Source organism: Quercus suber, unplaced genomic scaffold (assembly GCF_002906115.3).
Source record: "Quercus suber isolate HL8 unplaced genomic scaffold, Cork oak 2.0 scaffold_1, whole genome shotgun sequence".
Classification (NCBI taxonomy): Eukaryota; Viridiplantae; Streptophyta; class Magnoliopsida; order Fagales; family Fagaceae; genus Quercus; species Quercus suber.
The window spans coordinates 2,506,521-2,532,493 of record NW_027069468.1 but is presented as its reverse complement, the minus strand read 5'-3'; the positions used below and the strand labels follow the sequence as shown (position 1 = coordinate 2,532,493).

Below are 25,973 nucleotides of genomic sequence, written 5' to 3'. Positions count from 1 at the left end.
ACCGAAAGTCAGGAACTTTATTTGGAGAGCGTGTTCAAACATTCTCCTCACTAAGGAGAATCTGCATAGCCGAAGGGTGAAGGTGGAGCTGAGATGCGACATATGCTGTCAACAGCCTGAATCGACATCGCACTTGTTATGGGAATGTCCATTGGCACGAAATGTGTGGGCAATATCAAAAGGAAGGGTGCAAAAATGTAGCAACTAAGTGCAGGATTTCTTCCAACTGTTTCGAATGTTGAAGGGTAAGCTAACAAAGATAGAGCTGGAGAGATGGGCCACAACGTCATGGGCAATCTGGAATGCTCGGAACAAATACTACTTTGAGAAGGTGCAGGTGCAGCCAAGGTCTATCATGGATCAGGCCACTGGAATTCTGGAGGACTGTCAACGTCTTGCAGCATCCCAGAACACCATTGCTGTTGTACCATAAGAAGCTTGGCGGTCTTGTTAGTGTCAATATAGTAGACCACTACGCGGGGTAGGGAGAAATGTAATACACTTGGGGTTGGATTGTAGGTGGCCACGATTAAATGACAAAAAACTCCCTGTAATACTGTTTGTTTTCTCAGTTAATAATATATACTTCCATCGTTTATCTCCAAAAAAAAAAAAAAAATGTTGCTAATCAATATTTTTAACCAACTACTGCTACGGGTTGTTGAAGATAAGATCATTAATACATCTTGGATAATTACATATTTGATCTCTATCATTTACACTATATTTCAATTTAGTTCCTAATTTTTCAATTGCGTCAACTTGGTCCATAATCTTTCAGTGTTATGTCAATTTAGTCCATGTCGTTATATATTAAATAAAAATTGTTGTCATGGCAAACAACCAAAATAAAATTTTAGTGTATTGTCACATCAATGAAAGCAATTTTTTTATTTTGGCCATTAGACGTGTCATCAATTTTCATTCAAAATATAACGGCAGTGGCTAAATTAACACAGTACTGAAAGTTTAAGAACCGAATTGATACAATTGAAAGGTTAGAGATCAAATTGAAATATGGTGTATAGAATAAGGACCAAATAGGTAGTTTACCCATATATATAATATACATCAAAATCAGCTGTAAAGCAAGGTAAATAGCAGTTTATCCTTTTTCTTTTTCTTTTTTAGGGGGGGGGGGGGGGGGGACAAATGAGGGCATTTAAACTTTTTTTCAAAATCAGCTGTAAAGCAAGGTAAATAGCAGTTTATCCTTTTTCTTTTTCTTTTTTAGGGGGGGGGGGGGGGTGGACAAATGAGGGCATTTAAACTTCTTTAAGTTTCTGGCTATTCTCTTAGGTGTACGTAGTCCCCCCTTCTCACAAACACTAAGTTATAGCAGGAAGGAATTCTTTAAGGGTGGCCCAAAGACACTGGTAAGTGGTTTTAAATCCAAGATTTCATCACTTAGCCAAAAATCTTGCTAAATCAAAAGTAATTAAGATTGATAATTAATATTAAATTCTCTTATTCAATGCATATGCATGAGTTAAAAACTATAAGAATATAAAGTGTGAGACTTAAGCCTATTTGGCTATTTCTTCCCACTCCACCACCACAACAGGCAAGGCAAGCATGGAATCTCAAATGAGTGAAACCCACTTAACGTCGCTATTGGTTAGGTAAGACGTAGATCCAGCGGTCTTATTGCACAGCTAATGTTGCACAGATGTATTGGCTTAAAAGGGTCTACTGCTTTCCAAACATGAATCAAACTTTTGGTCACCCACCACTATATGTATATGTAATATCCAACTTGCTACCACTACCGCTTGACATTTCCTTTTTCTTTTTTGGGTCTGACTAGACGAGTATTACTCATCAGTCACCAATAATATTAAATTAGCTTTTAATTTTATTATTTAAAGTAGATCTCTTCAGGCAGGGAAAGGTCTGTGCATCCAACCCATTCTTTTTATGAAATCAACTCAACCTAACCCAACGCATCTAATTGGATTAAGATTTTATTTTAAGTCCCGAATTGGAGTGGGTTTAAGCTGATAATTTTTTATTCATCCTATCCAATTCGATCCAAGATACATATGAATTTATTTTATAACCCTTATATTAATTTTTTTAGTTTGATTAATTTGGTATTTTAAGAATTAGCTTTGAAGAATATAGAGATTCGAAATATAATTTAAGCATATTTGTATGAATTATAATAATTTATTTTAAAAAGTGCTTAAATAGTCTATGAAAGCTTTTTTTCCTCCTTCTGGAATGAAACTTTTTGCTGACCCAGCCTAACATATGTTGGGCTGCAATATTGGTTTCTACATTTCACTAGTATAACTAAAATTGGAACAAGGTCAAAACTATTTATATATCTTTTATTGAGTATGGATTTTAAAAATTTAACAGTTAGATTACATGTTTTTTATGATCTTAACATATATGTCAAATTTCGTTCAAATCGGATATTATTTACTATTTGATCAACAAATCTATTGTTAATGCACAATTTTAGACCACAAAAACTTAAAATTTAAACATTTGAGTGATAACATAACAATTGATTTTTGATCTTCTTAAAATTTTGCAAACATAAAAGATAAAATACGAACATGTAAACCAATTATTAGATTTTTAAAATTCATAACATAGGAAAAAATTGAAAATTTTCTTTTCAAACTAGTTTGGAGAGAAATTTTTTATCTAAAATTATTATCTCAGAATTATAACTAAAATAATGTTTAAAAACACTATTTTATAGGAAGCTTGTAGGGAAGTGAGTAATAAAGAGTGTTTAATAAGATGCTAAGATTTTCGCTTCTCAAAAATTTATCTCCCAATTTATTGGTTTGGATGGAAGATACTCAACCAAATGTTTAAAAAAATTGCACTTGGCTAATTGTAGGGAAGTAAGTAATAAAGAGTGTTTAATAAGATGCTACGGTCCCATTTGCTACGCAAGTTAAACACATGTTTTCAGTTTTTAAATAACATTACACGTATTTTCATACACTTTTTCATCCACACGTATTTTCAAAAAAATTAAAAACTGTTGTTTGAACCCATGTATCAAACAGGCCCTAAAATTTTAGCTTCTCAAAAATTTATCTCCCAATTTATTGGTTTGGATGGAAGATATCCAACCAAATGTTTAAAAAAATTGTACTTGGCTAATTTTTGGCTTTGCCTTCCTAATGAGTAATGAAGTTTATGTTCTTTCTTCTATGACCAGGGGGAAAAAAATTAGCTTATACATTCACATTCACAATTTTAAATTTTTAACCAACTTTTTTTTTGGAGAAAAAAAAAACTTAAATTTTATTTTTTTGAATTGACTTACGGTCAACTCGATGATTCATATAGGTGAATGTGAAAGTGTGATAGAAATTGAGAGAGAGAGAGAGAGATCAATTGTCACCGACAAAGGAAATAATTTACATGTCAGAGGCAACAAAGGAATTATAATGGTAATAGAAAGTTGTGAAAGTGTGCCACATATTGTGGCAAACCACTCATCGTTGTAGAATAGCCTCCTCGTTTACCCAGTTTCCTACGCACAACAGAGTAAACAAAGAAACATAGAGAAAAGGAAAGCCATAGACAAAGACCGAGAAACAGAGACTTGCAGAAACAGAGAGAGCGATCTTTGATCGAATTTCCCCTTGAAAGAAACCCATCTTTCCCTATCTGATATCTTTCTTTGTCACCCAATTCTCATTCCCGCCAATTCATCAAGATCACGCTTCTTTCAGATCCAGCTTTCCCATTTCACACACAAACAAACAAAACTAAACCACACCCATTTTCTATTTTTGTGAAATTTCGCGTTTATACACACATACAAACACAAACACATGCATATTAACACAACCCATTTGGCATTTTTCAAATTCTTGTGAAATACACATCTTTACAATCCAATAGATTCCAATTCAGAGGCTTCGATTCACAAAAAAACAACAAGAATGGACGAGTTTGGTGTCTTAACCGAGCGGTTTGGATTGAAGCCTCAAGGTAAAGCTGCTCCAATGGCCGCTTCGAAACAACCCACAAGTTCAAGCAATGCCCAGACCCGGAATTTCGGATTCAATTCAGGTCAAAACCCCAAACCCTCTTCCTCTTCGTCCAGATCCTCCCTGCATTCAAATTCTGCTTTTGGGTCTTTCCTCGATGATCAAAATGGAGTCTTTCAATCCAACGGCGATTCCAAAACCCAGAATTTTGGTGGGTTTGATGATTTGTTATTCGGGGGACCTGGTAAATCCACAAACCAATCTAATTCGTTCGATTACGATTCGATATTTTCGAATAATTCGCATGGGAAGCCTTCGACGGTGCCTATTTATGGTGTTGATGATGTGTTTGGTGGAATGCCTGGCTCGAAGAGCTCTGCTTCGGCTCCGAATAATGATGATGTGTTTGCGTCGTTTGCTTCAATGTCGAAGCAGAGTGCTCCCATTGATGATTTGTTTGGTAATTTGGGTGCAAAGTCGAAGAGTGCGAGCCGGAATGGATCGGTGAAGAATGCCAATGGTTTTGATGATTTGATACCTGGATTTGGTGGGAGTAGTCCTCCGAATATCGGGTATGTAATTGTTCAATAAGAAAGAATTTTGATCAGTCACATTGTTCAATTTTACTATTAGAATGCCAATGTTTTGCTCATAATGACAATGCTTCTGGTTAGTTTCTTGAGTAGTAGTTTAACAATTTAATATTAGTTTGAGTATAGATTATTATTGTAGTGACCTTAATTCTTGAAGAAGTTGTTGAATTTGCTATATATGATGGGAAAATGTGGCTTTGTCAATAATGTCATCGAAGTCTGGGGATGGTTTAAAATGGGTTTATTAAAAGTGTTTGTTTATATTAAGTGCCTAACATCCCATGTCATAAAATTTGCTTACATTTTGGTAGAATGATATTAATCATTTGGAAGAAATAAACAGTCCTCTGCTTCATTTACCCTACTCTAATAATGCCTTTAGTGGATACTAGAATAACAATAATAGCAACTCTTAACGCATGCAGATGCATGTAGTAATCTTCTTTTTGTTCTCAAACATTGATATGTGGAGTCAGGAATGGGCTTGCATATGAATGGGATTGGTGCATATAAATTGTCATTCAATTTGATTGCTTATGGAAGATAGCAGTTTATACAAATGACCTACTGACTTGACTTGTGGATTATTAGAGAATAAATAACAATAATATAACATATGCTTGTTATTGAGTGGCATTTGTCTTGCCAATCATGTGTTAATAATAAGTTCATAACCAATTGTTGCTTTATGTTTGTTGGCTTATTAACAAATGGCACTTGTTTTCCTTTTATTCCTGTGAAGGTATAGTTGTTGGGAGAACTAATGGATCCCCAATGATTGGCCAAGGCTGGAAAGGTCTATCAGATGAACAATGATTAAATCTATGGATTCTTAGACTATAATATTTTTAATCTAAATGCAATAAAATGGGGTGAGCATAGAGGGTTGGTCTCAAGAACATTTTACTTGAATTTACTCTGGTCATGGGTTTGTTACCTATGATGGTTTGGATTTGAGCCTAGATGCTTGGGAGATAAGATACTAGAAAGTACAAGGTAATTGAGAAAAGAAGTATTCATCCTGCACTTTCCATTCTTGCAGTATTGACTTTTAGATCCAGCACGATGGTCAAAATAGTAACTTATTTTATATATATATATATAAACGCATGAAAGCTGAAGGGTACAATGACCAAGAAAGATTTTAAATAAACTGAAAAAATGCAATTGAAGCATCTTGTCTGCACTAATGTATTTTGCGGTTGCAACTGAAGGATAGAGCACCTGCTTTCAAGTTGTATTTGTGGCTTTAACAAAAGGATAAATATGCCTTTGGTCAGTCTTGCATGCGTAAGTGGTTCCTTTACTTGTCATGCATTCTAATGATGCATTAGATGGATGGTTAATTCTGCAAGCTTTGAATGTGGTGCTATTGCTTTCTAAGCAAGTTTCATGACTGTTATTCACATTCTTATTATTATTTTTGATCAGTAGTATTCATATTCTTATTATGACTGTTTGTACTATTACAAATACCATTTACTTAATCAGTTGACCAGTTCCAGATCTGTCTACATGAAGCTTATCAGTGAATTGGTTCATCATAATTTGCCATGCATACTTGCAAAGATCTACATCTTCTGTGGTCCTTTCCATCTATCAAATGTTACTACATGATTACTTCAATATTTTTGTATTGTTAACATGCTAGACAAATCTCATTGTCCTCATTTTCACAATTTTTTTCACAGGACAAATGCTAGGGCTAATCAGGCTCAGCAATCATCTATTCATTCAACTAAACCGGCCTTCACTTCAGAAGACCCCTTTGTAATATTAGAATCAACTTCAACCACTGCATATACTTCCTCAGAACTGTTCTCGGATCCACTTGAAGAAATAAGTAAGCTGAGTAAATCTGGTGGCACAAAACTTGGCGTTTCATCAAATGCTATCCCGTCATTGAGGCCTCCCCCAAAACCAATGCAAATTTCAAAGGCAGATAAAGGTTCTTATTGCTTCCTCAAATTTTGGAGATTCTTAACCCCTTAAGTCCCCACATAACTTTAATAATTGGGCGATGATTTTTGATGCAGTTAAGAACTCAAGTGTGTCTTCAATTGACGAACTTGAGGACTTTGCCATGGGTAGGGTGCGTAATAAAGCTGGTGAACGGTCAGAGGTATCCACTAGTAAAAAAGTGGTAAAGAACTCAGCCACCAAATCTAGTAGATATAATGAAGCTGTAGATACTTCACACCGTAATCAGCAAAGGGGTGGAGATGATCTAGAGTCCTTTTTCAGTTCAGGTTCTAGATCAAGCAGTGTACCAAGATCAAGGGCTACAACTTTGGTAGGAACCATAGATGTACAATTTTGACCTCTGTTTTTTGGCACCAATCAGATTATATTATTTTCTTTCTCATGCACTTTTTAGGACCCTTTATTTGATTCATCAATTTACAAGAGAGCCTCTGAAGTGCCCCAGAGGAAGCCTTCAGGGTCCTCAGTCAGCATAAAGAAGTCTCCTTCTGCTTCATTCATAAATGATGACCTTTCATCCATTTTTGGAGGTAATTTATTTTTGAAATGTGATTTTCTTTTCTAGCATGGAAAATTTCTTTGTAGGGAATATCTCTTCTAGTTTTAATTTCTATGGTGAATTTTGTTTGCAAAAGATGCTTCATTACTTGGAGAATTTCAAGAGGTTGAAGGGGAAAGTGAAGAAAGAAGAAGAGCCAGATTGGGGCGTCACCAAAGGACCCAGGAGCGCGCGGTGTATATTTTAACCTTATCCTTATGCTAGTGTTTTTTTTTCTTAGATGTAACCACATTTATGTTCTTGGATGCATGAGCTTCATTTGTTTCTCTGTTCTTGTTTAGATGAATGCAGAAATTTTATTTGACATAAAGGTGAAGGGGAATTTGCAAGTGAAAATACACAGTCAAAAGCAAGTTATAAGATCTTAAAGGAAAAAATTATGATAATCTCTTATGCTATATGTATTCAGTCATCATTATTTCCACAAATTCCATTTATTCAATTAGCAGTCTGAGATAGTGAAATTTCAGTTGGCTTTCTTAGCATTGTACTCCCTCCAGTGCAATCACCTTTCAACTCTTGACATATACAACAGCATCTTTTAAGTCATATGCAGTCCAATTAACTACCTTCAGATTTCCTGGCTTAGCTTCATGATCTTGATTTATATTCACAGCACATGGCCAATTTGCTTCCTGGGTTGACTGACACTATCCATTATTGAGTTTTGGGTTATATTTGTACGTACTTTTGAGTGGGATGGTTTGATAGTGTGTGTTGGTTGTATTTTCAGGCAAAAGCTGTGGCTGATATGAACCAGCGTGACTTTCAAACACAGCAGGAGCAAGAAGAGAGGCGTGTAAGTGTTTGCTGTGTTGGGTTGGAGTTCTGATGCTTTCATTTGGGATCTAATATATATATATATAATGATTTTCCAAATATTCACGGCTTATCTCTTTTCATCAATCTTAAACATATATTGTTTTCTTTATTTCTTCACATTTTTTCCTTGGGTAGAGATCACTTATAAAGCATGTTTATTTATGTCGTGCTACTTCTTACTGTGTTTATTATCATTATTTTTCTTCTCTTTTATAACTGCTTAGTGTATTTCAATGATTTTGTGGGCAGAGGATTTCTGAGACGGTAGACATAAAAATAAAGAGCTGGGCGGCAGGAAGAGAAGGCAATATGCGTGCACTGCTATCATCATTGGAACATGTGTGTTCTTACTTTTTACTTCTTGAGTAGATTGTGTTATCTTACATTAGCTGATTTTTCACACCCTACTGGTTTTCCTTAGAAAAGAAAGTTCAAGAATTAGAACTTATGAAATTGAAGTCATAATATCAGGTTTTATTGGTGGAATATGATTTCAGAAGTCTGGTTTAAAAAATATATTGTATTAATCAAATACAGAAAATAGGTCTCTCTAACTTCCTGTGCAGATCTTTAATTACCGGTGCAAGATAGATAAGTAAAATAGTTGTGCCAAAAAAAAAAAAAACTGGATTCACATAGATGGTACACCTTATTTCTTGATCATTGACTGTAGACTCTCATCAACTCTGGAACAGGAATTCTGGAGTTACAGCTTTGAGTCATTGACATACTTTCAGGCAATTTTCAGAAAGGCTTTGGCACTAACATGGTTTCTAATACATTTGCCTCAGCCTCCACAGTCCATACTAATGATTGGACTTGGTGAGACACATAAATGTACATGTGTGCATCAATGCATGTATGCATGCACGTGCACACACACACACACATACATATGTGCTTGCTCCTACATGTTTTTAATTGGACTATCCTTCTTTCAGATAGTAATGAGTACATCCAATATTTGTCTCGGAGAATTATAAATGATTTTCAAATCAATTAGAGTTGCCATGGTGCATAAGAAGTTGATTGGGATATTCATTTTTAAGATATGTTGAGTTATTTGGTTGTAAGTAGTAAGAGCCTGAGAGTCCATATCACTGTAAAAGACAATGAACAGCACCAAAAGTCTTAAGAAAAGCTAATTCAACACCCTCTACTCTCCCCCTCCAAAAACCTATATTTTAAATTATATGACATCTGTTAACTCATTTTCTTTTAATCATCTTCTTTTCTTAAAGATAATTCTTATCTTGTCTACATTTACAATTTATGTTTGATATATGATAAAAGATAAGGACAAACCAAGAGTGAATTTTAGGCAAAGCTGATTTAACCCTAGAAAATGAGTATTTCTAATCACAGCATATCTATTCAACTCATTTCTTTTCTCTTTTTAATTTTTTTTTAAAAAAATAGATTAATGAACATTGTATGGTCCGCATACAGAACAATATGTATGCATGTATGTATGTATGTATGCATTTTTTATTTTTTATTTTTTATTTTGAAAATATATTTTTGTATGTATGCATGTATGGATCTGTATGTATGACCACATCTACAACGCCTATTATTTTGAAAGTCCTTGCAGGGTTATCCCCAGTCTTGTGTGGTGTATAGACTTACAGTAGCTCTCAAAGTTTTTATCCACCACCATTCTGTTTCCAGATTAATAATATTATGGAAAAATTACATTTTTCACCCTAAATTATCACCTTAAATTATCACCTCAATTACAGTTAACCTCATAAACTATTGAAACACATGATTGGCCACCCAATTTTAAAAATAAGTTACACTTAACCCCTTGTCATATATTTTGTTGTTAAGTCTGATGGAATATAGCATTGAAAGACTAATTTACCTCTCTGCCATCTGTTTTAGAGGGTAAATTGGTCTTTCAATGCTAAATCCACCATACATAACACCAAAACAAACGATGGGGGGGCATTGAAAAAAGTTATACTTTTGGGGGGGTCAATCATGCATTTTGATAGTTGAAGGGATTAAGTGAAGTTAGGTGAAATTTAGGGTGGAAAAGTGTGATTTTCCCTAATATTTTAGGCTGACTGAAATGACATAGCAAACTGAAATTTAAATACCTTGCTTATTAATTTGTGAATTATCTGATCCTAGCATAATCTAAATAATATCTTCTGGAAGATAATTATTACTTATTAAAAATATATATATATATATTGTCAGTTGAAACTCGTTTAAGTCTTTTGAAGTAATGGCTTGTGCCTTCTGGAATCCTCTCGAGTTATTCCTCATTTTTCTTGAGACACTTTTTAATGTGGAGGGTTGCCCGGCCAGTGTTCTTCCATAAGTTACAACGACAAGGAAGAAGGAAGAGTTATAGGAGTCTAATACTATATTTTAAAATTACAACTATGTCCTTATCCATGTTCCACAAAGTTAAAAAAGGAAAAATAAAATATAAAATACAATGATACTTCCTATAGATTTAAATTCCAAGCCTAATAGGATTTTCCTAATTTTTTCCCTGAAAGCCATGTTCCCTTAATTCTATTTTGTGATATTGTTAAAAGAGTGATTGGTTGCATTTACAGGAAAAAGAAGTGTCACTTTCTTGGTAGAAAACCATCCGTTATCTTAGAATTATGACCTCATTGATTCCTGAGTCCTTAGTAGTTTAGTATTTGATGTTTATAACTACATTCTCCAAAAAAATAAATGAAAGTATTTGTCTTTGGAATGATAAACAGGTGCTTTGGCCTGAATGTGGTTGGCAGCCAGTGTCTTTGACAGATATGATTACCTCTGCCTCGGTTAAAAAGGTTTACAGAAAGGCAACATTATACGTTCATCCTGATAAGGTTCAGCAAAAAGGTGCCAGTCTCCAACAAAAATATACTGCAGAGAAGGTTTTTGATATCCTGAAGGTACCCATCAGCATTCCAAATATATTAAAAAGAACTGATTAGGCATAAGACTTTAATTTTGGTTTGGTTTGTTAATAGAATAAATGAAATTTCAGTAAAAGTGATGTTGGATACAAGCATTGCACACAGTATATGATGGTCTTATTCTTTTCAAACTTTTAGCTTTTTCTTGCTCTTTTACTATGTTCCATAAATTCCTGCTTTACCGATGGTTATTTCAAATGTATCCTCCTTTTTGACCCAGAAAAAAGGCCCTAATTCATGATGCAATTTGTTAATAGGACAAGTTGCTGCTGTCTGTGGACGAATCCTGTAGTTATAAATGGTTTTAGAGCATTTTGCCACAAGAATATAGGAATTAGTAATTATTTCCACAATTTGACCCCTTGATAGTATATTAACTCTTTGAGATGTAGTTCTCAAGTGGCAGACTTTGAAAGGAAAGATTCCACCGTCATTTAAAGTGTCCTCTATGTGACCATGGCAGGTGGTGGATATTTGTGTCTCTCTTTTTTTTGATAAGTAACATTTGTCTTTTATTTCTACCTAGAAAAAAATGGTGTAGGTATTTTCTTCTCATTGAAGGTCCAAACATGCCTCATGATGAGTGCTTAGTTTTTTTCTCCTAGGAATGTGAAAAATTATTCATCATGTGTGGTTGCTTTTGTATATTGCTAATTCATCATTTATAATGGAATCCAATTTTGTTAAATATCCTTAGTAATCACTAGTATTTCCAACTCCATTACAGTCCTGTATCCATTAAATTAGTTTCACACTTTGTTGTATAGGGAGGGAATAAAAAGTCTAGCCAGTGGGGTGTATTGGTACTTGCTGGTCATTAACAATTTCAGTTATTTTGGTTTTCCTTTTAATGTAATTTGGAAGGCTGTTCTTGTTCCTTGGTAATTGAGTCTTATGAGAAAATAATCCAGAATGCCTTCTTTGACTGGCAATATCTATGCTTTATGTTCTACATAGGCTAAGAAACTGAAAATGTTTTAGAATTTGGCCATCGCATATCTGATTATGATTCTCTTCTAATTAACATGACTACCATTGCATTATTCTCTTCTTCTGCGGCAATATAAATTTTATTTATTGGTTACTAACTGACAAATGTTGCCACTGCTTATTTGTTATTTTCTTATTTTGATTCTTCATTTTGCTTATTTCAAACACAGGAAGCTTGGAACAAATTCAATAAAGAAGAACTTTCTTAGATACCTCTGGTGAATCATTCCTTTTTGGGCCACATGGGTTAGCAAATAAAAGTCTCATATTGGTGAGGAAGATGTATGTGCTTTACCATTAGCATGGCTATTTTGCAGGTTTCAAAAAGCTGTGGGCTGAGTTCTGCTTACTGTCATTCCTTAAGAAACATTCTTTCCCTAGCTGCAGGAATGCTTGATAAGGTGGGAATAAATATCTTATGGGATGGTCTTATGAGTACTCCCTCTCACAGCATGTGGAACCCAACCCATACATCTGAGTCCCACACCATCTCACTAGATACCACCTCGATAAAATGTACTTGAATATCATGTAAAGTAATGTTGATACAGAAATTTGTAGGTTTCTAGGATTTTCGAGGTTTACTGGGTACATCCCCATTGAAATTCAATCAGCCAACAACCATTTTGATGCAAGGACCCTTCTTCCCCTCCCCCTCCTCTCTCTGGTGGTGTGGGGATAATTACTTGCCATAATGTTGTTAGCATTTGTTTTGTGGCTGTTATTTGTTGAGTCGATAGATATATGTTATTAATATTGAACACAAGTGTCATTTTTTCAAGACGTTGAACAGCCAATTGGCCATTGGGCTTATGGTTTATTTTGCATATTAGAGTTGACATTAATCATGGTTCTAAAACTTCGTTTTTTTGGATTCATACTTTTAACATTAAAAAAGGGTGGCTAACATGTGTCAGACTTGTACTTCAACTAAACATCTCTTGATCGTGTAAATAAAAAAAAAAAATCTCTTGATATTTTTTAACGGGCGTGGCTTCTATCCAGTGCCTCCAATGTTTTGGATCCATTGCGATCATGACACATGTCCGAAGAAAACAGCGGTACCACTGTCTGGTGCCACATGAGGCAATCTGAATTTTGAGAGTTGGGAGTGGTAAAAAGTTTAAAAACAGTAGGTAATAAGTAGGATTCAAATGATAAATCTTCTTTCATTTTCTGGGTTTGTGTGTATTAGAAGCTTGTTTTCTAAAAAAAACTTATAATTTTTTTTTTCATTTTTATTTTAGTTTTATTAATTTTTTTTTATTTGGATGCATGATATTTTTTATTGTTCAAATAATTTTTTTTTATTTAAAAAAAATGTTATGTCTATAATATTTTCACAATAAATTCTATGTAATAGGCTATTACAGGTTGTTATTGGTAGAGTAAAAAAATAATTTTAGTGGTAGGTTTAAATTAGAACTAATAACAACTAACTACTTATGAGATAGAAAAGTAATTTTCATTAGTGAGACGATGATAGAGAATAAAACCGTGAAAAAAAAAAAAAATAGAGACTAAAATGAAAACCGACCCAAAATTATAAAGGCCAAAAAGTGTATTTTCTCATAATAGATGCTTGAAATCTTCAAAAATAAAAAACAGGATATCAGGACTTAACAGGAAATTTATTTAGTTCTCACTGTTACAGTCAATGTTTATCCATCACACGATTACTGGTAAGATTTTCATGGCCTGCACAAATGTCATGGACAAACTATGGGAAAATTAGTGGGCCTAATTAATTTTTGCTCTGTTAACTCCAATAACATACATAAAAAGCCACATGCAAGGCTTTTTTATTAGTGTTGGGCTAAACGTAGATGTTTCCGGCAAGCTAGGGGCTTCTTATGAGGCCTAATGTTAGCCCATGTTTTACAATCGCAATTAAGAGAATTGTTTGGCTACGGACATCGTACTACACCATGTAGTGTTAGGTTTGATTTAGGCTAATATTAATAGGTGGGGAGGAGTTTGTAAGGAGAAGGGTCGCACCCCCATTTTGTTAGGTGTTAGCCCAATGAACTTATGGTAATCAAGGAATCTTAAGAAGAAGGTTAAGGTTTATCTAGCAAAATTGAGGTTAAGTTTAACTTTGTGGGTGTATGTGAGCTTAATTGGTAAATTATTTTTGTTATTAAATAATGTAATTGGATTCGAATCTCACCTACACAAAAAGAATTTCATTATTGTATTAATATGATAATAAAAAGCAATTATTATGAAACAAACACCATAAATTCAAATTCTCTGTATATAAGAGTGTCTAAGGGTCGGAAATTTAAACCTGGACAACAGAGATTTGAACGAAGATGGCAGGGTTGATCAAATTAGTTCAATTGGTTCTTGGAGGGCAAAACCCAATTCTTAACCCACTGAAATCAGTTTTGGGCTCAGCTGACTTGGTGTCGACTGCTGCTCTCATCAAATCAAGCTAGTTTTGGATCGGGCTGCCACGAGTTGAATGGTTTGATTGAACCGATTCAAATTTGGACACCCTTGTATATATAATTTGTTAAAATTTCCTTTAAATTAACACTATTTCTATTAGGATTTAGGAGTATTACTATTTGAAATTAAAATTTGGTTTTATCTTGAATTATTTAATGTTCTATCCTTATATTTGGGTAGTTATTGTTAGGACAAAATGGCAAAATGCCCCTTTTGGGTAAACTAAGCAACGTTTTGCCCTCTTTCTCAAATTAATTAGGGAAATATCCCTCTTTTGAAACTCGATTTTCTCAAAATCGAGTTATTAAAAAAAAAAAAATAATTCTGGAGCCCTATAGTGACGTTTTCAGGACCTATAGTGACGTTTTGTAACTCGACTTCCAATAAATCGAGTTATAGGCAATTTTTTTAATTTTTTTTACCTATAACTCAATTTTATATAAATCGAGTTACAAAACGCCACTATAGATCCTAAAAACATTACTATAGGCTCCTTAAAAATGCCGCTATAGGGCCTAAATCAATTTTGAGAAACTTGATTTTCAAAAAAGGGGCATTTCCCTAATTAGTTTGAGAAAGAGGGTAAAACGCTGCTTAGTTTGCCCAAAAAGGGCATTTTGCAATTTTGTCCGTTATTGTTATTTTCTTCAATTTCAATCACCCGACTCTCGATTCTCAGAAAAATTACCTAACTCTCTATAGTGCCAACATTTTTATTAAACAAAAAAAGAAGTATTGCAAACTTCACCGATCTCATTAGTATATATATTTTTTCTTTTGTGCCATTTAATTCTTGAAAGGAGGTTTGTTGTTTTTATTAATATCTCTCTCACTATAAAGATGGATGACATTGAATGTCATTTAAAAAAAAATGGTACTCATATTAATTTTTTTTATTAAAAGTTGAATAATGACCTAGGGCTTTCAAAATATCTGACCGACGCCAAGAGTACCGACAGCAATAGAGCCACGCTAACAAGCTCTGCTAGCTAACTGATGGTAAAGAGGACAAAGAGATTTGAAAATGAAAGGGGTTTGAAAAAAAAAAACACTTGTTTAGTGGAAGGGAATATATATTGGAAGTGAAATTTGGAATTGATTTCTTCAATTGCTTTCTATTCTTCCAGTAAAATCGAAGCTAAACGAATTGATTTTAGAACATTTTTACAAATTATTGTTTCCATCAATTCTTATTGATTGTCATCTAAGCAAGGTTTTCAGGCTTGAACCGTAAAAGGAAGAGGTTCAAGGTTTTTAAGATCGAACCGAGATCAAACCGGGGTCAAATCGTGATGACGTCATAATTAATTAAAGCCTAAATATATATATTAAATTTATAAAACTAGAAAATTGACTAATATGTCTATATATGTTAGAGAAATTTAATGATTTTCAAGCGTATATTTAATAATTAAATAAGAAAGTTAATAAAATAAAATAATAATCATGAAAACATTAAAATTTATGATTGATTTTTGAAGTAAAGTTGAATATCTTTGAAGGATTTTAATTATAATTTTTTTTTTATTCCTTGTAAGAGATGGATAATTGAATTAAGTAGAATAAAATTGTGTTAAGTTGTTTTTATTAAAAAAAAAAAATTACTAAGGGGTTGGACGGTTGGACCGCACGGTTCTTGCCACCGATTCATGCCGTCCAACCCCAGTTTTAGGGGTTCACGGAATTGCCACATATACCCGGTTCTCTATGCTTAAAAAAGCGGATTTCAATCAGGTTTTTAGTTTTCACAGTCCGACCTCTCGGTCTTGTCTGGGTCTGAAAACCTTGTACAAGAGGTCACTATAAAGGTATATATCCCTGTGACCCTTTCTCAAATTATAGTTTAAAGTTTAAACCTTATAATTTAGGGTTGATTATAAATTGAACCGAAGTTTTTTCTTAATTGAAACCCTAAATTCACATGTCTGAGATCATATTTACACAAAATAGACACATGTTGAAAAGGAATCACATAGTTTCACGAGTTTCTTGGATATAGATTTTAGGATATATGTGCATGTTTTTTGGATAATCTGATAAATATAACGGTAGCATTGTGTATTGTGTCTTGTGTGAGTTTGTACTAAGTCCTATATCTAACATATATTTGATTGATTAGTGCTTTATTAACAACGACAAAGAATCTTTTTGAGGTGTAAACACTAATATGGCTAGCTAGCGTTTTCCACATATATCACTACAATGTAACATACATAGTTCATTTATGGATTAAACTAAAAGGATTTTGAAAAGCTATGATTTAATTTTAATCATCTACAAGTGTGCAGTTTAATTCGAAAGCATCCTTAACTTGTATCATTTAAAATTTAATTGTTAGACTTGGTATTTGACATATGTAATTAAATGTTTATTTGTGTGGATTTAATCATAACTTGTGCGAACATGTGATTAATTAATAAATCCAAAAATTCCGCTGAGTAAAACACGTATACCACTAAACTAGCTTTTCCAGTAATTTACCCGATAAAATTTTTTAATGACCCAATTATGCAACTCAAAAATTTAATTCTTATTATTATTATTATTATTATTATTATTTCATTGAAGGTAAAGCAAAAGATGCTCCACTTGAATTGTTACAGTTTTGCGTTGGCAGTCACTGCCTTCTCTATTACCTTGAGCCTGTAAATAATTACTCTTACCGAAAGAGATCTATTCATAAACTTTTGAAGGACTTTCTTTACGATAGTCACATCACTGTGGTTGGTGTTGGGATCAAAGAGGTGGTAGAGAGGCTTGGAAAGGAGAGGGGTTTGTTCATAAAGGGTTGGGTGGAGCTTCGAGAATTGGCTGGGGCTGAAGAGAAGTGTTCGAAGGGAAATAATTTCAGTAGGCCTAAATTAGCAGCTTTAGCCAAAGAGGTATTGGGTGAAGACATGCATTTTGAAAAGCCTAATGGATTGATATGGTGGAGCGAAATGGTATTATGATGTGCTTTCCGACGATGTAGTTATGTATGCTACTGTTGAGGCTTTCCTTACCTGTAGGATTGGGTCTAAGTTGTTGAGATGTTCCTGCAAGTAATACTACTACAACAATTTCACCACAAATTCTAAGTTGCAAATTGTTACCGATTATAATCAGACCAACTACTGACATCACATTTTTACCTATCAATAGCAATTCACTAGTTCAAATTTGTTGTAAAAATATTATGAAAATGTTGTGGACGTATGATTACTCTTGTTCTTATTCCCAAAGCTAATCTCCAGGGGTTAGAAATTTTCATATCTACAATTAAGGTTTGGAATAATTGAATGCCTTTTGAAGACTAGGAAAATTAAGTTATGTATCCAATCAGTATGGACTTGGAGACATTGAATGTTTTTATTTCCTATTCCATGACATTTCATCATTGTATTTGGAAGTTAAGTTAGAGATTTTTGTACATTTTCGGCTGCTGTCTGCTGTTCAGTGTTCACTGTTAAGGTATATGGCATATATTATATTCATGCAAAAAAGGTACATTGTATATATGGATGGATAATGCACTAACCGTTTGAATTATTTTTAGGGGGATGTTTAACTCACGCCTTCAGTTCATGAATATACGCATTGTGTGTAACATACTTTTTCATTATTTTTATAATTTCCTTGTATAGGTTAATAGAAAACACATTAATAGGCCTAGCTTAACTGCTCAAGGCCTAGGCTAGGCCCTCACTTGTTCCCAGGGGCAGAGCCACGTTGTCCCTTCGGGGGGAGGGGTGGGGCCGTGGTCCCTGCAAAAAAAAAAAAAAATATATATATATATATATATCCATTCGCGTATTTAAGAAAATTGATTAGGCCCCCTAATGTTTGACATCCGGCCCCCCATATCTCCTCTATTCTCTCAGGTAAAAGTCTTTAGTTTTAGACCTTTATTTTCACAGTTTTAGTTTTAAACCTCTATTCCCCTAGCTTTAGTTTTAGCTAAAAGCCTTTAGTTTTAGGCCTCTATTCCCCCAGCTTTAGTTTTAGGCCTCTATTCTCCTAGCTTTAGTTTTAGGCCTCTTATATTCCAAATAAAACAAAAAGCTGGCTCACTTACATTTAAATACTCAAAATCCAAACACAAAAACAATAAAATTTCACTTTTTCCATCTCAAAAACCCACCCACGGAATCCTTTTTTTTTTTTTTTCCTTCTGTGATACACTTTCACTTCCCACTGGTATTGCCTACCAGCCCCCAAAACTCGACATCAGTCCTCCAGTCCCCCAAAAAAAAAATCCTAACCAATTTTTTCTTTCTTCTTGCTTTCTAAAACAAATCACTCAGCATATTTTACTATCAAATTTCAAGATTTGGAACTTGGTGACTACCTGGTGAGTTTTCTTCTCTTATTTAAGCACTAAACTTTCATCTCTTTAGACTCTTTTTACTATTTAGCTCAGCCCTCCTCTCAAACTCAGCCTCACAATCCTTTTAAAAAAAAAAAAAAGACCATTATTTTCTTTCTTCTTGCTATTTTAAAATAAATCATTCAGAGAAGGGGCCTAGCCAGAGGGTGAGTTTTCAGTTTCTGCTTCATCTCTTTTTAGTGTTTTTTTTTTTTCCTCAACTATCTACACTTAAATATTCACATGCTCTTTAATTTTTCATAGATTTTTTGAGAAATATATGGTTGAAGGGATGGGCATGGGGAGGTTGTTTGTGATGAGTCTTGAAGGGAAGATAAAGTTTGCACTTTGTGAAGATAAAATTTCTTAGGTAAATTTTTTTGATTTATTAACTATTTTTGATTAGTTAGATATCATGTGGTAGTGGGTGTTGTTAAATTGTTTGGTTTATGTTGTGTACTTGTGTGTTTAATTTTTGCTTTTGTTTGAGGGGTTATTCTTAATTTTTTTAAAAAAATTAAAATATAGGAAAATTTGAATAAAGGAATGATGATGGGTTGATTGTTTAAATTATAGTGGAATTTTTTTTTCCTTGAGTATGTATAACATCCATATAATTAAGTAAAAATTTCTAATTAAGATTTTATTTTTTAAGTTCTTTTCAGGTTAATTTTTGAGTCATATTCTTAAAGCTAGCTAAAAGAATTATGAGCAAACGAAAAACAATTGATGCATTCTTAAAGAAAAAAAATGTTATCAATTCAAAATTTAGGACACCTGTGGCTATAGAAATAAATGTTGATACTTCAATGCTTGATGAACACCTCTCCAAATGTTCAAGAATTCAATCTGAAGAGATAAATCGTGATTAGGATCACGTAAACAAATATGTGAATTTCCTATCAATAAACAAGATGAAATCTGATAAGCTTATTTCAAAGGTCCATATCAACCTAAATATATAGACTATACATACAACGATGATAATCATCGTCGTCAAAAATCAGCCCCCTATATAAAAAAATCTTGGCTACGCCCCTGATTGTTCCAAATTTTTCCTAAAGAGTTTTGAAAGTCCTTGTTAAGGCTGTGTTTGTTTTGGGTGTAAATGGAATTGGAAAATATTTTACACCCAGACCAAATGCATGTTTAGGTGCACATGTAAAATAAAGTCAAATTGAAAATAACAAACTTTAACTGTAAAATAAGCCTCTTGATCTAGAAAATCATTTACACATCTCATTTACCTTCAAATTCTTTTCAATAAAAAACCTAATTAGTCTTCTCTCTCTCTCTCTCTCTCTCTCTCTCTCTCGAGAGAGAGAGAGAGAGAGAGAGAGAGAGAGAGAGAGAAGAGAAGCCAAGTTATCGGACCACGGCCTAGATGGCACTGCCCCAACCCCAAATCACACTGCCAAGATAGTATTGACGAGTTGATTTCGTTCAGCTCTGATCCGAGCTCATCCACTAACTCTCAATCTCAGGCTCAAGTCAATAGTCATGAAGATGAAGGTGAGCATGATCGCACTGCCCAAATGGCGCCACCTCAACCCGTCCCCTACCCACACCGTCATTACTCTAAACAATTTTTTTTTTTTTTTGGTAAAATAACATTTGTTCTTGGGTTTTGGAGGATTGGTGGTTAGGGTGATTCGTGGGTTTCAATGATCACTACAACAAAATTTATTTTTAGTAACAAAAATTTTCGTCACTAAATGTCCAATTTTTTGTTACCTAGGACTTTTAGCGACGAAATTTGCTTTTTAGCGACGAAATTCATTTCATCACTAATACCCCGTTGCTAAAGATATTAGTGACGAAAAAATTTGTCACTAAAGGTCTGATAAGTTTAAAAAAAAAAAAAACTTTTAGCGACGAAAACATTTCATCGCTAAATGTTTTCCTCACTAAAAACACTATTCACCGACGAAAATTCGGGTACTTGTAGTGATGAAAACTATTTTTTAAGACTAAAACTATTTCTTTGCCAAAAACACTTTATTTCATCACTAAAAAAATTTTTAAGAAAATTCGGGTACATATAGCAACGAAAAATTTTGTCACTAAAACAATTTTTTAAGAAAATTTGGACACATATAGTGATGAAAACTTTCGTCACTAAAACTATTTCTTAAAAAAGTCTACTACATTTAGCGATGAGATATTTTGTCACTAAAACTTTTTTTTTTTTTTGGCTATACTTGGTTATGGAAAAATTCATCACTAAAACTAATTTTCTATTTTCATTTTTTTCATGTCTTTGATATTAACCTATAACCTGTCATTACATTATTAAAATCTCACATTTGAATAACACATTTATTTCAACAAAACATTTATAAGAAAATGATCCATACATTCCACAAGTAAACTAAACAAGTATCCGATTCGATCCATCCATAAAATTGTTTGCAACACATACAATAACTCAAGATGTTTTATAACAATACAAAAAGTTTAGCATAATATAATTAGGGCCAAAAGAAGATGTCCTCAAATGTCTTCAAGTAGTGAGAAAAGAAAATGCCCTAAAAGCCACCAATAAGAAATCTACACAAATATAAAAACAATACTACATTAAAATCGTAAAGTAAAAACATTAACTATGTTATAAGAAACATTTCTAACAATGCATTAAGAGTAGTCACACCAATGAATTAAAATCTCAACTCCTAATATAGAAGTTGTAGAAAGAAAACATACATTTTCAAGTGTAATGTAATACAATTAGTTTCAAATAATGCATTAAAAGTAGTCATACCATGTAATTTTTCTCAATTGCTAAGATAAAATACTAACCAATAAGTCTTTTAGCTTGAAGATGAACCACCCTTGCTCCTCAAAAAGTTAAGAATATTCTTTTACACATCTTCTTGTTAGCTTGTGCTACTTGGTCCCTAACTCTTGCCTCTTTGAGCTCAATTATCTCACTTTCTAGACAGTGGATATATTTTACCAAGGAACTAGATGAGGCGGTGGTTATAAGAGAAGATGAAGGTCTCATGCCAAGTCCTTTTACAATGCCGGATTTCTTCTTAAAAACTATGTTTGATATCTCCTATTGGGTTAGGGGAATTGCATTAGGATCTTAACAATGCTCCTCTTGCACTTTGAACATAGTTTTCTATCATTTGAAAGAGAGAAAGAAAGAAACAATCACAATATAGATACTACATATGTTATAGGTTTACAAACATGATAGGGATGGAGTGATACACATACATATGTCACTTCATCCTTAGGGTGTATCCACATATTTGTATTTGGATGGAAATGAACATCTTTGAATATTTTTGCCAATTTAGGAACTTTACCTCCATTATTATTTTTCTGATTAATTAACATTCGAGTGTTAAATAGATATTGTTAATTAATCACAACATGTATTATACTAAGGTTTAAGGAAAAACAAAACAAAAAGCATGCACCTCCTTATCTACCCTAATAGCAAGTGACATTGTCTTGCATCTATGTTTGCCTAAAGTTTTTTTTTTTTCCTATTTCCAGAGTTTTTTTTTTTTTTGCTGATTTACCTAATAAAGAATATTCAAGATATTTATTAGATCATGAATCTTAGACTATACATTTACTTCATCTAAGTATTAATCTAATCATTTAACAACATAATATAGTAAACATTGGATAATAATAATATAAGCATAAATAATTTATCAGCCATTTGTCGTTGGTCCATTTTCTAACAATGAGTCCAATCCACAACTCAAGTGTGGCATTCTTTTGCGGGTGGCTTCTTGCATAGTCAGCACCATGAGATTTTACTAGGTCTTTATAAGCCTGATGCAACTTTTTGGTGCTGCTACTTAGTAATCTTCCACTTTTCATATTAAATGTTTTTGTCACCAAGTTTGAATCTCCTTGTAGCTCAAACTTATCCTGAAATGAAGTGTATATGTATTATAAAAATATTATTATATGAATTTAATATGCTTAGTGACAACAAAGATGAGTTAGACGTTATCAATGTAAAATTACTGTGACATTTTGAAGCACCACATCTCTAGCAATAATATCAACACTTTTCCAATTTTTCACGTTGTAATTGAACAGATACTTCACACTTGTATGCCAATTTCATTGACAAGCTTACATGCATTCTCCCCAACAAGAGCATCATACTTTGCAGCTATACATACTAGCAGCTTACCACTTTTTTCAACAAGTGCCTGTACTACTATACCACGTGTTGGTCCATGGGTATTTCTACTAGTAGATCCTATTTAGACATTATCAATGTAAAAAAAATTATACATTCCATGTACATTATAACTAAATTAAGTGAGTATAATCTCAAAAGTAAAGACAGGATGCAGTTGTAATTAAGTGTGTTCTATGTAATTACCAGTCGTGCTAGCTAATGTGCCGGTAGACTGCGCCTCCGCACTAGAGGAACTTTGGCGGAGGAATTGCTTCAGGAGGTGGCCTCGATGATGTTCTGTAGATATGGATGTGGCGAAATATATATATATATATATATACATATATAAACGTTTTGACTAAAATTAATTCCTATTAATGTGTGAAAGTAGTTCGCTCTGTGCTCACCACGTGGCTGCATGAGTAAGAGCAAGGGGAGAAGACAGGAATTATTGTTGGGGGCTAAGTTCCGACGTTAATATATGTATCAAGACAACTTCACACATACATTAATATATATACATATATATATATATACACACACGTGTAAAGATTAGATTTGAATTCTTAGTCCAAAATAAGAATGGACTTAAGCCCAAAAATTCCAAAACAATGAATTTGTAAAGAAATGGGTTAGAAAATTGGGCTTTAGTTAATCAAATAACAAGTTAAGCAGGTTGATGACAACAGAGTGAAAATAAATAAGTTTGAACTGAAGAAAAAATGTCCTCGGCGAAGTTCGAGGAGACTGGTTCTTATATAATACTCTTAAATATGGTTACAAGTCTGGTTCTAGATTGCTACAGTGTTTTCTTAATGTTTCAATCCCCCAGTCTTGTTCTTCTTTCTTCTTTTATCCTATCTCTCCTTTTCATCCCTTCCTTCCACATGCGTGCTAGATGGTTGGTGTTGATACGTGTCCTATCAGCACCTCCCATAAGTCTTTATGTAGTAGCTATAAGGCTGAAATCCACTGTTCAGGTATCACCTCTGTTGGGTTACACGTGTGAGTGAAGTCCCACATTGAATAAAGATAAGAAGAATAAGTGGTTAATATAACATAATTGAGCACATACCCATTGGGCTTAAGCCTTTTGGGTTAAAGTGTGTCTCTATATGTTATATTAACTACTTAAGGAAGCTCCCCAAGGTATTTATCTCCCTAACAAGTGGTATCAGAGCCCATGGTGGTGTGGGGCAAAGGTGGCAAGGTTATCGAGGTTCCTTTCGCAGTTGGAGTGAGAACGGGGTGTGTGTACTTGAAGCCCTTTCGCAAAGCAGGGCAGGTCTCTTTCGCAGTTAAAGCGGAGGCGGTATATTACACCAAGCAAGCTCATAAAGCCCACACAAACAATCTTGGAAAAGGCCCAACAAAGGAATATTGCTAATGGTGCTAACTAATGGTACGAGAGACTCATGGATGACGCATTGATGAAGTGAAAAGCCCATTAGTCAAGGGGGAGTGAGTAGGACTTGTTCAAAGCTCACAGAGAGGCAGAGACTCACGTGGTGCTAAATAATGGTATGGTGCGAGATTCCCATGGACATGAACGTGCGGGGTTCCCATGGATGTGCGTGCAGGGTTGACACGTGGTTCCCATGGATGACGTACGAGAGACCCATGGATGACGCGCACTACTTCACTTTTCAGGTAATTCGTTCCCCCTCGCTCATCCTGAATATCATGGCCCACAGAGAAGTCTTGAAGCCCACAGAGTGGCAGAGACTCACACGTGAGGGGGAGATTGTTGGGTTACACGTGTGAGTGAAGTCCCACATTGAATAAAGATAAGAAGAATAAGTGGTTAATATAACATAATTGAGCACATACCCATTGGGCTTAGGCCTTTTGGGTTAAAGTGTGTCTCTATATGTTATATTAACTACTTAAGGAAGCTCCCCAAGGTATTTATCTCCCTAACAACCTCCACATTAATGTGACCAGGAAGTTAGCTGTAGTGCATTTAATGCGGAGGTAACATCTTTCTCCTTAGATATTTTAGGACACTTCCTTGTCCTGAGCTCCTATAGTGCTTATCCGTATCAATCGAGTGTTTTTGTGACGTTCTCCTAGACGGCATACACCTCTACAGACCTTGGCCTTGGTTAGCCGAGGAGTCTCTTATTCTCAACACAACTCCTTGGGCCGTTATGATCTAAACTAACTTCTACGTTTGCCAACATGCTTCTTTTGACAGCGTTTACCCCTCCTTGGATGCTTTCAGTCCTCGGCTTGGGCCTTAGGTCCATTATATACATAAATAATGGGCTCCGGGGCCCAATGTCCCTACAATAACCCCTCGAGATTCTTCTTTCTAGATCCTTAGGAAGAAAGGAGGATTTCGACACAACTGTAGCTGCCCTGTGCTCTCTGCATCCTACCTTTGCTAGTGAAGACACTTTTTTAACTACCCAAGGCCTGTTTCTGGTGCTTCGTCATTCAAGACGCGCCCTCATTAAATTCTTGCAGCCTCTTGTTCCCCACATTTTATGACGTGATGCAAATCTAACGGCTGATGTTTTTGTTGGGTACCAAGTAGGAATTTTCCCGCTTCTAGCTTCCTCCTTGATATAAATACCTCTCAAATCAACTTCTCCTCTCACTTTAGCATTCATTTCGTTCTAGCGCACATACCTTGAACTTGCACACTTTTTCAACTCACCTGAGCCCTTACAAATACCAAAAGCCTGTCTAAGGACACCTTTACTCTTTCTATAAGTCTTCTTGAACTTTTACTCTTTGTTTTTCTCTACATTCTTCTTCTCTTCGCATTCTTTCTTTTTTTCTCCTCGACTCCACACTCTCTTCTCGATCTCTTTAGTTCTTCCATCCCTTCCTAGAAATGGGTAGATTCAAGAACTTAGTAGACTCCGAGGAGGGAATGGCCAATTTTAGGGCTAAGTATAGGATCCCTCTAGGGGTGGGCACTAAGTACTGTAAAAAGGGACATGGCACATAGATAGGCAAGAGGGAGAAGTGGTAATCCCAATGATTACCTTTACAGAAAGAGGGATGAGAATCCCTATGGGTATTGTCACTGGAGACGACCTTAGGGCCCATAAGTTAGCTCTTACCCAATGTGTCTCCAATATGTTCAAAATACTAGGGTGTGTAGATGCCCTTAATGAAAAAATGGGCTTATGGTTGACTCATCATGATGTCAACTAGAT

The 25,973-nt window shown here is 34.3% G+C and overlaps 1 protein-coding gene across 1 annotated transcript; it reads left to right on the top strand.

Moving 5' to 3' along the window:
* The first annotated feature begins 3,358 nt into the window (after positions 1-3,358).
* LOC112034344 (auxilin-related protein 2) lies at positions 3,359-12,629 on the top strand. Its single transcript, XM_024067161.2, has 9 exons — positions 3,359-4,540; positions 6,253-6,509; positions 6,598-6,854; positions 6,939-7,074; positions 7,180-7,277; positions 7,837-7,902; positions 8,175-8,264; positions 10,658-10,834; positions 12,019-12,629. Exons 1-9 carry the CDS (start codon positions 3,921-3,923, stop codon positions 12,055-12,057), a joined length of 1,740 nt encoding a protein of 579 aa, XP_023922929.1. The 5' UTR covers positions 3,359-3,920; the 3' UTR covers positions 12,058-12,629.
* Positions 12,630-25,973: the final 13,344 nt, after the last annotated feature.